Below are 15,467 nucleotides of genomic sequence, written 5' to 3'. Positions count from 1 at the left end.
TAGAATTCAAACATCTTCTTTTCAGTCTTATGCCTTTCTAATTTTGGAAACACGGGCCACAGGGGAAAAGTGTTCTGCACAAAACACATAATTGCAAAAGAATGGAGTCGTTCCTGCTCCAACTTCAAGGTTAGTAATGTTGTAAATGTTCCCCAGGTTCTTAGTTACTTTTCTTGTTGTTGACACAAAAATACCCGTGGCTAGAATTAAAGGAGATAAGACTTACTATAGCTCACAGTGTTTAGAGGTTTCTGTCCATAATCAGCTGCCTCCAAGGCATGGTAGCGATCCATGGGGTCATTGCAGAGGAGAAACTGTTCATGTCAGGCAGGAGGTAGCAAGAGACAAGTGACAAGAAAAGCAACAAACAAATAGCGACCCTCTTCTTGTGGTGTATAGTCTATCCAGGTGATCCCCCCCATAGGGCAAGGAGCACTCACACCCAGGATGGGACAACCTTAATTCTAGCATCACACCATGCATCAAACCAGCATCACATTCATGGTCCCAGCATCATACACCCTAGATCCAGCCACTTCTAAAAACACCTAAGAGAGATCACATGAGGCCTCGGCATCTAGATACAAGCCATAACACATTACAACACTAAAGTTCCAGTGTAGCTATCTGACCTAGAAAAAATCATACCCTTAATAAGGTCACCACTGAGGGAGCAGAAACATCTATGAAATTACCATACTGATTTTTTTCAACACAATTAAAACTCCAGGACATATTCATCTCTAAGGAAATAGTGCTCCCTGCTTCTTTAATGGTATGTCAGCTCATTTTTTGTACACCATTCTAATGCCTGAAGTCTCTTTGTGTCTGTCTGTTTGTTTGTTTTGAGACAGGGTGTCACTATGTAGCCCAGGCTGGCCTGGAACCTACTGCAATCTTCCTGTCTTAGCCTCCCAAGTGCTGGGATTAGAGGCATGCACCACCAGACCTGGCCAATTCCTAAAATCTTAATGATGAAAACTGGCCCTCCCAATTCCTGTGAAAGGGCCTATGTAGCATAAAGTATACAGTTGTCCTACATATTTTCACAATTTTTTTGTTAGGTCAAGTTGCTACCATTTTATCAACATGAACTGAAGACATAGTAGAAGGAATAATAAATGAGAAGACAGTGCCACCAATGTACTAAGTTTCTGTTTAGGCCATAACATTATCACTCACTTGTCTTCTAACTGAATTGTGTAGTTTTTTCTACTAATCCTGAAGCATGCATTCTGGAGGATTAAGAATACAGAGGGTACCTGAGTATACAAGAACCTTAGAAAAGGTCTCCTTAGAAAGATGAAGAATTGAGACTATTACTAAAGAGCGGTTTTCAGTTTCACCCTGTGTCTCATTCTGGTCATTAAAAGTAGAGGGCAATTTCAGTAGAGCATCTCTCTTCTAAGCAGCTGTAGGAAAGCATTTCATTTCGGTGTGAAATGGAACCAAAAGTTAAGATTTGGGTTCTTTTTGCACCTGTTTGGTTTTTTTATAAATTAAAAAATGATATACTCTTCCCTAGGCTTTTCAAGTTATAGGAGCAAGGAACCATATTAAAGTAAAACTGTTTTGAAGTAGAGAGATTTTAACTGACAAACTGGAAACAAATATGAATTGGACACACTGTGGATTCATTGTACCAGTGAGGATTTCTCATAGTACTACCATAGCATGAAGTGGATGCCCAACGTGAAAAGAATCCTATAAAAATTTCATGCAAGTCCCTTTGAAATTACAGCAGTGAAGTGAAATTCCAAATTAATAATGGCCCATCAATCTATTGACTAGAATATAGAGAATAGAGCTGGCAGACTTATATGTGTCTGTGAGTGTGCAATTGCTTTTATAAACAAGGCTTAGCTTGGAATGAGGAGCCCCTACTACATCATGTTGGACGTTGCCTGCGTTGCTGGAGGCTGTGGAAGTGAGCCTCCTTCAAAATCTGGTTGATGCACGAGTAAGGACCTTGGCACAGTGCATATTCCTCATGAAAGGACCGAGGGCTATCTGGACTGCGTTCAGCAATAACCTGGTTTACGCTGTTTTCTGGTCCACCTGCACTCTCTGGGCTAATAATGCTGCTCCCACTTCTTCCACTGTCATTGCTTGAGGACTGGATGGACAAAGAAAGACAGACAGATGATCAGTATTGTGCTACTATACATGTTTTCCTTACGTAGCTTGGAGAATGGAAGCATCAAACCCTGCCCTGGGCTTAACAGTATACAAAGTACAGTCACATAAGCTAGTTCTCCTCACCCTGACAATGGTCCTACAAATTAAATTGGGATGAGTGGCCTCCATTTTCCAGATGAAGAAACAGATCCTCAAAGTCTCAAAGTCACAGAACTATGAAGCATCAGCACAAGGATTCAAGCACAGGCCTTTTAATTCCCTATCCCTTCACATAGCGTCTGCCCTACCTTGTACCATTTATTTCACTAAGCTGCATCAGAGATGTAAGTCCTCACCTTCCAAGGGAAAGCCTCAGTTGATGCTACAGAATTTACTAGAAATCAGGTCCATAAAAGTAAGACAGATTTTCAAAGGCAGAGTCATGGTAAGATGTGGGAGACAAGTGAAGGAGAGCTAAGGCCTAATCTACCTCCTCTGAGAGCACAAAGGTGAAAGGCAGCAGGTTGTGTTCCTTTGAAAATGACATGTGGCAGGTTTTGGGGAAAAGTCAATGCAGCTGTGATCAGGTTGTTTACCTGGGCATATACTAAGGGATAATGGAAGGATGGTGAATCTTATGTTATTTTAAGGAGGGTGAGCCAGATGTTCAGGGCTCCACTGCCTGCTAGGGGCAAGAGTCTCCTGTCTGCCTACATGCTAAACTGACTCTGTGTCCTTTTGTCTTTTATCTTCATTTCCCCCCGGGTTAGGGTGACAAACTAGTAGGACTAGGTTCCAACAAAAGGTTTCTGAGTAGGGAAAAACTGGCGGGGGGGGGGGACTGGCTTCCCATGGGTGGTGCCTGGGCAGTGACCTTGATCAGCATAGACCAGTTTGCTACAGCAAAAACCCTTACTGAACTGTGATATTTAACAATGCTGACATTGCACTTCTTATAACAGATTCTTCCCAAAGGGTAACTTTAGTAAGATTTAAACCAAGGATAGGCCAGGGATTTAGCTCGGTGGCACAAGCACTTGCCTGAAAAGTGCAAGGTCATGAGTTCGATCTCCAGTGCCAAAACAAAAACAAAAAAACATTTAAATCAAAGATAGTTAGGATCCTTTGGTCATTAGATACTGCTAAACTTTGGTTGTGTGAGCAACTGCCCAACAAGTTTACCCAGAAGTATCAATAGATAACCTATATTTACCTTTATGCAAATGTACTCACACGTTAAAAGAACTGTGCATAAAAGGGATAAAGAGGGGGCAACAGGAGCCATGAGTGAGATCAGTTAATGATGGCTACAAAAGTGACTTAAAGCCTAGATGTCAAAAACAATTCAGAGTGAAATTTATAGCAAAGAGCTTGCTAGTCCTGTAAGTAAAATTCTGGGACATCCATGGTCAAAACGTGATTTAGTTATGGGTATTCAAACATTAAGTAAGCTATTACATTGATGAGGAAACCCACTACAAACACTTTGGTTCCCTTTAGTTGACTTTTTTTTTTTTTTTGTATAAGTGCTGTCTGAAAAATAATGCACAGAGCTCCAGAGTTCAGGCCATGGAGCGATTTGGGTAGCCTATTCACCTGCCCTCCTGGTAAGCATCTACAACAAGGGCCAGGAAGAGAAAAGAGTTCCAGAATTTCGGCCATGGAGGGATTCGGGCAGCTTATTCACCTGCCCTCTTGATCAGCACCTGTAGTTTGGGCCTGCAGGAGAACCACTACCTGTGAGCCAACTTCCATGGGAGCTGAAAATCAAGCACCCTTCTTCCACCTGCCCCCTCCCCCCTTACCTACTGGGGATAGATATTTCAACATCTCTTGGGAGGGTGACCATATGCAGTATAGCAAATATGGGGGATTTCCTTCTATCTTCTGTTTGAAGCATAGGTTGTTTTCACTTTTTGTTATATTTCTTTTGCTCTATTCAGTGTTCTCAATTCGTTTTACAATGTTCTATTTTTGGTTTGATTTAATGATACATAATTGACTAGATAGCTATTGTTAAATTAAAGAGATATACCATAGTACTTAGTACTACTATCCCAGTATCCTACTGTGAAATCCTGTACCAATTTCACAGCATTGTCTCTATTGGCTTTGTTCTGTCTTATGCTGTTACACAATTGCTACTTTCAAAATTAAAAAAAATACATGTTAAGACCCATGTATGTGTAGAATCTATGAACAGTTTATGAGAACTGATCTTATGACAACTGATGAAATGAACAGATACTTTGGAGAAAAGGAGACACTAAAATACCCAGTGCTGATCCTGGAGTGTCATAATGTGAAACCCAGCAACAGTGTTATTCTTTGTTCAGAGTGATATTAGCTTGCTTGGGTTTATTGAAAGTCAACATAATTGAAGATATGGGTAACTGCCTATATGTTTAAGTGTAGAGGGTTGATAACCATATTTCTAAGTTTTTGTTGGATAGTTGAACAGAACTGGTTGCAGTCTCACTGTTTGAATCCCCACTTTATATGCTCCAATTTAGTATCTTAAATAACTATTTGGAAGAAGACAATCTGTAATCATCAACTAGTGATTTCTTACTGTTTATTTTTCTTTGAAAGTATGTATTATAACTACCCATTTTCTGTTTTTTTAGGCTTTCTTTAAATTCAGTTTTAAAAAGAAGACACTACAGTATCCAGTGCTGATCAGAGTGTCATGAAGTGAAATCCAGCAATCCTATTATTCTTTGTTCAAAATGATTTTAACCTGCTTTAGTTTGTTTAATCTAAATATAAATGAAGATATGGATAACTGCATGTATGTTTAAATGTATAGGATTGACAACCATGTTACTAAGATTTTGTTGTACAGTTGATTATAACTTTTTGCAATCTCTCTGTTTGAATTCCCACTTTACATGTTCCATTTTTGTACCTTGAACAACTATTTGTAAAACGACAACATCAACTAGTGATTTCTTACTCTTTTTTTTTCTCTGAATGTATGTACTATTTCTACCTATTTTCTGTTTTGTTTAATCTTTCTTTAAATAAAAAAATACTTGTTTTAAAAAATAATATAAGAACGAGAAACCTTTTTTAATGTACCAAATACTCATCTAAAAGTACAGTATATCAGTTTCACATGATAGGGACAATCATGTAAAAAGGGAACTGAGCCTACCATTTAAAATTGGAAAAGCACATTAAAATTCACAAGACACAGTGAGATTCTGTAGAATCATTATAAAGAAAAAATAATTTTTTTTGTGATGGAGGTAACCTTTTAAACTACCACATAGAAACATAAATGAAAATGTTCAGTGACACAGCATCTACATTATTAGCATTTTAACTGCTGAAAACTGGAAGCAACTAAATGTTTAAAAACAATCTGGGAATCAGTTCAACTGGACTGCATAGATTTATGGAATTTTCTGATCCATTAGCAATACTGATATATAGTTGTGTTTATGCTAATATAGAAAAGTGTCCTTGCTACCCTTTAGGAAGGTTGCACATTCAAAAAATGGTGGCTTCCTAGGGGGCTGAATGCAAAGTCCCAGAAGAAGAAATCAGACCAGATGCTAGAATATGGCAACATGGAGAGGGCAAGATGAATTTATAACGATTTTTATTAACCAAGGCGGTAACTGAAAGGAAAAATAAAACTAGGAAAAGGAAGGAAAAGTGTGAGTGTAGAGCTAAAGCCCAAAGAGCTCACTGTGACCCGTTCAGCGCTGTACTAGGCACGCCCAAGGATCCAAGGTCATGCTGAAACCATGGCTATGGATAACTGGAGTCAGCAAATCCCAGGCTCTTAATGAGAGGATGTGGTGAAATGAGCAGTGGATCCAAGGGGAAGAGCTATATTGGCTCTCGGAGACTGCTGGAAATAGCGACCTGGGGCCCCCACAAAGCAGTCAGAGCAACCTGGCCTTGACAAATGAGACTGCCAGAAGCTCCTGGGCTCCAAAGTTGGACATCACACAGTTCTGACCAGTCTGCACTATGCTGGGAATGCAGTGAAGACATTGCAGCACAGTGTGCAGTGGACCCAAAAGAAAGATCTACATTGATTCCTGGTGAGTGCTAGGGACTGGGTCCTGAGGCTGCTGTCACTGCCTGGAGGACATCTTGGAGTTGGGCAGAGCCCAGTGACATGGTGACATCATCCAGCGGCCCCTGGCACATAAAAACCTGGCAGGGTCAGCTGGGGCTGAGCTGCGCCTCTGGTTGGGACCCAATAAGCAGATACAAAACTGTCACAACTCTGGTATGTCCACAAGGTACAACCTAACTTGCAGATTGCATGGCACAGAGGCTCAAGGCTAGCCTGCACCATCCCTGCATCCCTGTGTGTACCTCAAATAACAGAAAATTGGGGAGGGCAGCAAAATCTCCAGTCAGCATGCTTTGGAAAGACCCTAAGCAATATAGAGAGGGCAAGGAACCCCCAGGACACACCAGTCTGAAAGAAACCAGAAACATGACCAGAGACAGAAATAAAAACAAAAAATCTACAGTTGCTGAACTTGGGAAAATAAGCCCAGGAGAAGTAAATACAGAAGAGAACCAGTGCAGTAACCATCCAATACTAGAAACAGCATCAGTGGACATGAAGAAATACCTTTATGAACTCATAGATGAATTTAAAACTTTACTTCTGATCCAAGTGAGGCAAGATATAAAAAGACTAGTTAAAGAATTGATAAGCCCCTTCCAAGAGAACACAGATGGAAGAACAGAGTAACTCAGAAAATAAAGAGAAACCTCTGATGAATAATTTAAACATAATCTAGAATACATGAAACAGATCCAAAGAGATTACCAGGAAAATGAAAACTGGCAAAATGCCTTGACAAAAACTAAAGTTAGCCTTTTGAAACTTGAAGATAGATTTATGATATATGATCATGAAAGAAAAGATGTCTTAAAATTAAGGAGGAATCGGAAAGAAACAATTCAAAGTTCAGAAGATGAAAAAAGCATACATAACTTAAGAATAAAGCATGTGCGTGAGGAAGCAGGAGTAAACAAAAATGAAATACAAAGAATATTCATAGATATAGCAAAGGAAAACTTCCCAATCATAGCAAAAAGAAATGATATCCAGATAAATGAAGCATACAGAACTCCAGTCACCTACAACCAAAACAGATCTACACCCAGACATATAATAATCAAGATTCCAGAAATCCACCAAAAGAACAGAATACTAAAAACCGCCAGGAAAAAGAGCAGATTATCTACAATGGAAAAAATATCAAATTAACAAGAGACTTATCAGCACAAACTCTCAAATCGGGAAGAGCCGGGGCGGGGGGGGGGTGGGGAATAGTCTAAGCTCTGAAAGAAAATAATTTGCAACCAAGACTGATGAACCCAGAAAAACTCTCTCTCAAAATTAATAGAGAAATAAGATGTTTCCAAGATAAGCAGGAACCGTGGGAGTTCACAGCCACCAACCCAACCCTACAAAGAATGCTGCAGGACATTCCAGAGAGAGAGGGAGAGGGATACCAGGATTCCAGCAGCAGTGGCAGAGAGGCCTCAATGAACAGGGCAGACAATGGAATGAGGGTGTAAGGTGGACAAACAAAAGCAGTAAAGTGGAGCAGCAGACATCAGGCAGAGACGGTAAGCTACAATGTTTAAATAGATAGCCTTGATACACTAAAATTGAAAAAAAAACACACTAGGAGGCAGCCTCCCTTGAGATGCTCTGAGTGGGAAATACACTCAACATGAAGAAGGGTTAATACATTGAAAGTCAAAGACGAGAAAGCAAAGCTATATGTGACAGGAAACCGGAGAGAAATAGGGACAACTCATCCAGCAGCCACAGATAGATTGGAAAGGTATGACACTTTTGGGCAGTATAGAACTATATTGCTGGAAGGAAGGAAAACCCTATGACTTTAGTGAGTAAAGGAGTACAGCTCAAGATCAAGCTCAGGGGTAGGAAAGTTCAGCAACACTCAGATAGACAACGGGTTGGCCCCCTAATCTAAAACCTAAGGCGCCTAGTGAGACCCAAAATATACAAAGCATCCTGAGAAGGGGAAAGGTGAAAAATAGCCTAAAAAGGGAAGGCAGAGGTCTTTGTTAATAGTGTATCAGGATTTAAAAGCCACAGTAGTCTTATTGCTCTGTTTAGTTTGATTTTATTTTGTTCCAGTCTTTCCACTCATATCAGATTTGAGGGCACAGACATCTAACCACAAAATAGCAGGTTACACCATGGTGTAACTATCCTTAATTTCCTATTAACTTAAACTGAAACCCTGTATTACTTCCATTGTCTTACTATGACTGATCTTATTTGAATCTGGTTTGTTAGACCACGGTTTTGCTTTGGCTGATTTAATTCAAATTTGGTATGCTCGATAGTATCAAGTCTAAAAGTAGAGGCAACTACTCTGAAGATGACAAGATGTAAAAGATATCCATACCGGTTTTGATTATTAACCACTCTCAAGTCGTACAATGTTTTCAAAGTTGTGTTTTTTATAAAAATAGCTATGCTTCACTATATTAAGCCTGATGATGAGGACAAGTCTGTTGAAAATAACAAGACAAAGCATAGTTACTATGGTAGATCACCTAATATTGTGGTCTTATGTGCCTTTTCATTACATGTTTTTCTAGGAATGTTTTAGTTGTCTTGTTATGAACTGCTTTTCCCTATAATACAGACAGGATAGACATACATGTAGAAATTCACACCTGGGAAGAATTTTTAAACTATTTACAGGAACAGATCATATAATGCAAGATGTAATGAACAGATACTCTGAAGAAGAGACACTAAGAAACCCAATGCTAATTCTGTAACAGTATGATATAAAATCTGTCAATAGTATTATTCACTGTTCAGAGTGATATTAGTCTAGTCTCTTAAGTTCAATTTCAGCATATGTAAAGATAAGGACAGTTACTACGAAGAGAATGAGAGACATTATGGTAGTCATTATTGACTTCCCCAATGTCAGATCTTGAAGACCTAAAAAGCCGTCATCATCCTGTAACGATTTGATTAGTTCTATAATATGCAGTAGGTATTCAATATGTGCGAATATGGGGACAACTATTTGGAAGAAGCTAGAGACAACAATATAGACAGTGAAGATCTCCAGTGGACATGCTTTGATATCTGTATTTCTGCATTTGTTTCTTTATGAACTGTTTTGTTCTGTTTTGATATGTTTAATCGTACCCCTTTAAGATAAGAAACAAGTGTGTAAGACTGTTAACCATATTACTAAGTTTTTGTTGGATCATTGAGCAGAACTTTTGGCAGTGTCACTATTTGAATGTCACTTTACAGGCTTTAATTTCTGAGCTGAATAACTATTTCTAAGATGACAATATGTAACTTATCAACTAGTGATTTCTTACTATTAAATATATTTTTCTGTAATTCTGTGTTATTTCTATCCTTTTTTCTTCATGTGTTTTGTTGTTTCATTCTTTTTAAATAATAAAAAAGAGACAGTTGCACATTGATATGTAATGTTTTCAAAGAATTTTTATTTTTATTTTTTTGATACTGGGGATTGAACTCATGACTATGTGTTTACACAAGCAGGCACTTGCAATACTGAGCTAAACCACCAAACTATTTTCAAGGGACTTTAAAACATTCCCTTAAGGGATGAATGCCAGCACCAATAATCAGTTGTAAATATGTGTGTGTGTGTGTGTGTGTGTGTACATGCATGTGCACGCATGCACATGGCATGCATGTTTAGTTTGAGACATTTTACTTTGGAGATATCTTTTCTAATGCAGTTATAGAAGATGCATTATTTTGTGAAACATAAAAGTTTTATGTGTAGAAAAGTAAGGTACCGAATGCTACAAGACGATGGAAAAAAGTCTTCTTTTGGTTTTACTTACTACTCACGTCAAAAGGAAGACTTTAAATGAGCTGTTATGACATAATGAGGTTTGAGGAAGTGTTTAGCCTTCTTTAATCCAGTAAAGAATATATAAAAACTCACACATGGTAGTATTTTCTAGGCCAATAATGCTCTTTATTTAACACTGTACACCCTGATCTTTGTTAAACTTTGTGTTTGTGAGTGCATTTCATGAGAAGTATCCCACTTAGTGAACTGTTTTACTGACAGAGCCATTGGGAGGAAAAGCCTTTTCTTGGATAGTAGATTGTCCTGAGAGTTGAGACTGGCATCTACATAGAGGAGCATTTACCTTACTACACTTGGCTTCAGAAAAAGAACAGATTCTTTTCCAGAGACTTCAAAATGCTTCAAGATTGAGAGGAAGGCTCATAAAATATAAATCATGCTCACCATTTTCCTGATTGCTCAAAAAGTCATAGCATCAGAATATTTACCTTGATGGACCATTACAAAGCTCACTAGTCTCCCAATTTTCAGTATAGCACTCGTGCTAATACAGTACAGAAGCCTTTGCAAATTCATGTATGCAGCAAAACAAAATTACATTTATGATGACTCTGAAAGAGGATCTCTTATGATGCAAAGCTCATGAAGACATTTCATAGAGAGATGAGGGAACAAGCTTGTGGGCAAAGGCAAGATTATAAGTTAGTTCTCGCTATTGCAAAATCTGCATCTTTACCCCATAAACAAAGAAGGGTTGAGACCAGAAGACATACACCATGACTCACTCAATTTGGGAATGAGTAGCAGAATCATCAGTGGGGCTCTTTGTCAGTTTAACTCACAGACACCTGCCAGGCACCCACATCTGAGAGGCTTTTACATAAGTATGGGTTGTTATGCTTCCCAACCATGTCCAAACAGATACATGTTTATCTACTGTGTACATGGAGGCGCTTTGGCAGGGCCACATTGGCATTCAGTGGGTAATTCCTGAGCCTAGTCAAGCCTTCAGAATGACAACATCCAGGTCTTTCAATGAGCGAAATGTAGCAATGAAATGCCCACTGAGGAAATCAGGAGATTCATTAAAGTGAAAGACACATAAGTGGGCCTTGTAGGATGCAGCAGACATTCATGGGAGAGTACAGTAAATGTGGAGAACAACAAGAGCATTTGAATGGCAAAGAAGAATTTTGGAGGAGGCAAATGCAAGTAATAGGATGTGCCTGGTGTCTCCCAGAGAAAAGTTACTGGGAGAAAAAAAATGCACAAGTGAAGATCATCAGCAGCCTTAAATATCATGCCAAGAGTTCTGTAAGGATTGAGACTTGAGGTTAATGAACAATGCTCAGGTCTATATTTTGGAAGATGTCTCTGATGGATGGTTAGATAGAAGGCAGTGAGAGTACAGAGAACCCTCAAGAAATCTTGCAAAGCATCAAGCAAGAGACAACACAGACTTGAATGGGGATACTGGAAATGTAATGATGCATATAGTGGTAGAACACAAAGGGGTCTTGGGCAAATAAGAGGCAACTTTAAATTTATTCCAATCACTAAGAACCATGCTTGCCAACTGGTAGGTGCTAGGTAAATAGCTGGCAGGTTATTGGATTTAACAGCTCTCCACTGTTCCCTGACATGTTATTATAGACGGATAGAAGGAAATTTGGAGGAGCTAAGGTTTAGTTAGTGGTTTCATGAAGAGAAGTGAGAAATAATAGGCAGTGAATGCATATCACAGCTTTAAACTAAAGGTAAAAGAAAAGACACCATACTCAAGAGAAAAATAAAAGCATGAGATTAGTTTAAGTGTAAAGTGCACCTTTTCAGGTTAGTGAAACAAGCAGTGGATAAATATAAGCTGGATCGATGAGGAATAATATTAATTATGAAATATTTCCATAAAATCAGAATGATAATTCATGTATTTATTTGCAACACACAATTATGTAATGCTTTTATTTTGTAAGCTGGGAAATACTGGATGTTACTTTTTCTCAAACCCTACCTTTCCTCTCAGCTCCATCCTCCCCCCACCATTTCTCAGAGCTTCTCATTTATGTGAACTACAACAGAAAATGAAAGTTCTTCCCTAATGCACACTGCAATCCTGGAATTGTAATAACCATGTTTATTCAAAGGCACCTGCAGAAACTAGGTTAACTGAAGGCTATCATCCTTAGCAAGCTCATCAGAGCCCTTCAAGTATGTGTTACCAGTAGTACCAGATTTTTTTTGTCTTTTTCCTTTTTATTGGTACCAGGGATTGAACTCACGACTGCCTGCTTGCAAGGGAGGTGCTTATGCCGCTGAACTAAACCTCCAGCCCCAGTACCACATGTTTAAACTGACATGCCCATGTTCCCTCATACCACTGAAGCAATGAGGAATTTTATGAACTGCATGATATCAAATTAATCTGGCTGTTGATTACAGTTTCCCCATCAACAAGGCAATGATGTTAATGCATTAACCTGTCTGCATTGATGACATAACTATTCTATGCTTTTTGTGTCTTGGTGTCCTTCATAGCATGAAATTGGACCAGAGATTCAGTTCTAAGTTGTTTTCTAGCTAAAAAATATTCAATCGATGATAGAACTTATGTAAGTGTCTAAGTATACACAACCTCACCTTGTTTGAACTCAGTAAATGGAATTTGAACGAGGAAACAAACAAGAAAGATTGACAGGTTATCATCACCTGCACAGGTGGACATTTTTATCTTCAATAAATCAGCAGGACCGCAATATTCTGTTGCAGTTTCAAACTGCTTAGGATGGTGTATATGCTCTGTATACAAAGTTTCTTAAAATGCATACACCACAGATTGTATCATCTTTGGAAATTTTATCCCTTTCACCCACCCAAGGAGCTGTCTAGATTCTATAATTATAATTACCTTTCTACAGATTCTAGCAAGACAACGTGAATTGACAATTCTTTTGCCTGCTGCTCATGAAAGCAAAGGTGAACATTGTTTATTAACCAGCCAGATTTATCCAGAACAACTTTACAAGGCTCCTCTAGTAATCTTATAGTAAGTTATACCTTCAGCAAAGCAATACCATGCTAGTGAAAATGAATCATTTGGGGTGTTTCCTGAAGTTAAAATTCAAGATATACAATTCAACACCACTATAGTTTCACAAAACATTGTGACACTGCCCCTCAATTTCACTTTCACTTTTTTCAGTTAGAAGTCAAGAATCGTCTTCTAGCCTATAACATATTATTACATGCTTCAATATATATTTTCCATCTAAAAATAAGGGGAATTAAATTACAGCTCTCTACTTGTGAAGGGAAAATGTCCAAAAACCTCCTGTTTTGTTTGTTTGACCAAATTTTTGTGGTTTCCTTTCCCTCCTCTCCTAACACATTGGTATCATGCATAAGATCTCTGGTTCAAAAATCACCACAATGAAGTAAGAATACTATTGTGATGATTTTGTGGTGTAATGCTCCTCATTTCAGAGGTCAAATACAAGGATTTAATGTAGGCAATGAATAAAATAGAGAGGCTATCTGATCATACTTCCTACCTTTACATTCTGAGACTCCTGCAAGTCAAGGTTAATCTTACTGCTTTTGGAATGTGGAGAATGGTGGTTATCATCTTCATTGGAGTTTCTTCTCCTTTTCCTGCAAATAAATAAAAAAAGACAGAAGATTATATCATAAAACATTTGGTCTTTTGGATATTGGAATTATGAGCCAGTATCAACATATATATTTAAGAGTTTGTCTCAGAAAATATGTTCCTGTTTCTTGCTCCAGGAGAGTTAATTCACAAATTTGCTATCACTGGGCATAAAAGAAAATATACAAAAGAAGAATTCAAAGTAAAGTGAAGCTGTAAATTTCATTGTTGTCATTGTAAGTCCAGACAATACAGAAGTCTGAGATCTTTTCTAAGAAAAACACAAGTAACTGCTGCTCTAACAAATATAAAATTAGAAGCATATGGCACCAGGCAGAAATTAGATTAAAAATATAAGGCAGGAATTCTAAGTATAGTCAAGTTGTAAGTTTACATTACCCAAGTCAGCATAATAATATTAATTGACACTTCAGAATAAAACATATAGAGCTTTATCATTAACTTCTTAAAGTTTACCTAAAAACATTCATTGTTTTCATTCCCCAAAATTACAATTCCACGTTATGTGATTTTTTAGCCCCTTCTACCATCTGATAACTCTCATAAGACATGTGTGGTTTCCAGGTCTACTTGCTGGTAAAGTCCTTTTGCAAGTGGTTCAGGGACATTGAAGAGACATTTCTTGTGTGCTGTTAGGTCATTACTGTTGCCATACCAACAAGTATTATGACATAATAGTTACTTCACTTGACTGTCACTATGAGATTGTGACTACATACCTTAAAGCAGTGTTGTCCCAAAAATATTTTTATTTATTGATAAGATCCTATCCTCAGGCCCAAGTCTACCAAGTCAAATAATCAGATTGAACCTTTGGCATTATAATTCTCACAGATACCCTATCATTTAGCAGCACTCTCTTCAGCCATCTATTTAGTGACTACTTCTAAGTGTCTGGTACTTTCAAATGGAGTTCAATATCCTCATTTCAGTGGTGGTGTTTCTTTCCCATTTGGAAAACTGTATGCAAAGCAAATCTCAGAGATCATAGAGACCAGTAGCTCACATTCTCTGTTAAAATGAACCAAAGAAAACTTGCACATGGGTGCAAAATCTCTATGATGAATGTGATCAAATAAAATGCACCAATAAAATCTGATAAAATGAAACAAGTAAATATAAAAATAAGCAAGTACATAAGTTAGTAGGTAAATAAATAAATAAAACTAGACTGTATACTAGAAAAATTTCTTCCCTGCATCTACTTTCCTGTGTGAAGTGTAATTTGGCTAGACATTTCTTCTCAGAATTAAGGAAACAGAGAACAAGGCCACACCAGGAAACACACCCCGTCTGGGAACGAGGTGTGAGCCATCTGCAGACTGGTGACAGCCAGACCCAAGCCTTTCTCTGTCAATCAGTGCCATTTGCAGACCAGAGAGAGAGAGAGAGAGAGAGAGAGAGAGAGAGAGAGAGAGAGAAAATAAGGCCTACACCAGGAAGGAAACCTCATCTGGGAACCAGTGTCATGCATAGGCCACTACTGGACTGGGAACAGATTGACCCTAGCCCCTTCTGGTGCATGGGCTGGCAAAGAAAAAGCCCCCCCCCCCGCCCCATTAAGGGACTCGCTGATCTGGAGAAACACATGCTGTGATAGCTATGGAGGTGAAATGCATTTGGATGCCTGGGGTGCTTCGGTGTTTCTATGACCTTGTAGTTCTAGGGCCAGTGGTCTGATCATCAGTTCAGAAGATAATGGCACACAATGTGGCATCTGGGGCAGAGGGATCTCTTTCTGAGAATTGTAGTCATCACTGATTCCTTAGGGTTTACTTTTCATTGTTTTGTTGGGTTGGGTTTTATTCTCTTTTGTCTTTCTTGATTATGTTAAA

At 38.4% G+C, this 15,467-nt stretch overlaps 2 protein-coding genes across 5 annotated transcripts in view; one reads left to right on the top strand and one right to left on the bottom strand.

Moving 5' to 3' along the window:
* LOC134475440 (protein VCF1-like) overlaps nucleotides 1-5,144 on the top strand; it is a 161,006-nt gene extending 155,862 nt beyond the window's left edge. For 3 of the 4 annotated variants that reach the window (XR_010046563.1, XR_010046559.1, XR_010046564.1), the window contains one exon: nucleotides 4,746-5,144. The gene's annotated coding sequence lies outside the window, so the exon portion shown is untranslated. Of the gene's footprint in view, nucleotides 1-25; nucleotides 271-4,745 lie in introns of those variants that run through there. The other variant, XR_010046562.1, reaches the window with a different exon arrangement.
* LOC134475441 (protein VCF1-like) lies at nucleotides 1,777-14,285 on the bottom strand. Its single transcript, XM_063245984.1, has 3 exons — nucleotides 14,089-14,285; nucleotides 13,514-13,613; nucleotides 1,777-2,116 (listed from the first exon to the last, which is right to left on the bottom strand). Exons 1-3 carry the CDS (start codon nucleotides 14,109-14,111, stop codon nucleotides 1,889-1,891), a joined length of 351 nt encoding a protein of 116 aa, XP_063102054.1. The 5' UTR covers nucleotides 14,112-14,285; the 3' UTR covers nucleotides 1,777-1,888.
* Between the last annotated feature and the right edge of the window lie 1,182 nt (nucleotides 14,286-15,467).

Source organism: Cavia porcellus, unplaced genomic scaffold, assembly GCF_034190915.1.
Source record: "Cavia porcellus strain 051 isolate PalLab524CR breed Dunkin Hartley unplaced genomic scaffold, mCavPor4.1 scaffold_3, whole genome shotgun sequence".
NCBI classification, from domain to species: Eukaryota; Metazoa; Chordata; class Mammalia; order Rodentia; family Caviidae; genus Cavia; species Cavia porcellus.
The sequence above is the reverse complement of the archived record's forward strand: the minus strand, read 5'-3'. Positions and strand labels throughout refer to the sequence as shown.

Excerpts from the sequence above, each read along its gene's own strand:
- LOC134475441 (XM_063245984.1), bottom strand. The coding sequence starts at position 14,111 with ATGAAAACAATGAATGTTTTTAG. Across the intron at positions 13,614-14,088 it reads AAAACAATGAATGTTTTTAG|GAAAAGGAGAAGAAACTCCA; the intron begins GTAAACTTTAAG and ends ATTTATTTGCAG. Across the intron at positions 2,117-13,513 it reads AGGAGTCTCAGAATGTAAAG|TCCTCAAGCAATGACAGTGG; the intron begins GTAGGAAGTATG and ends TTGTCCATCCAG.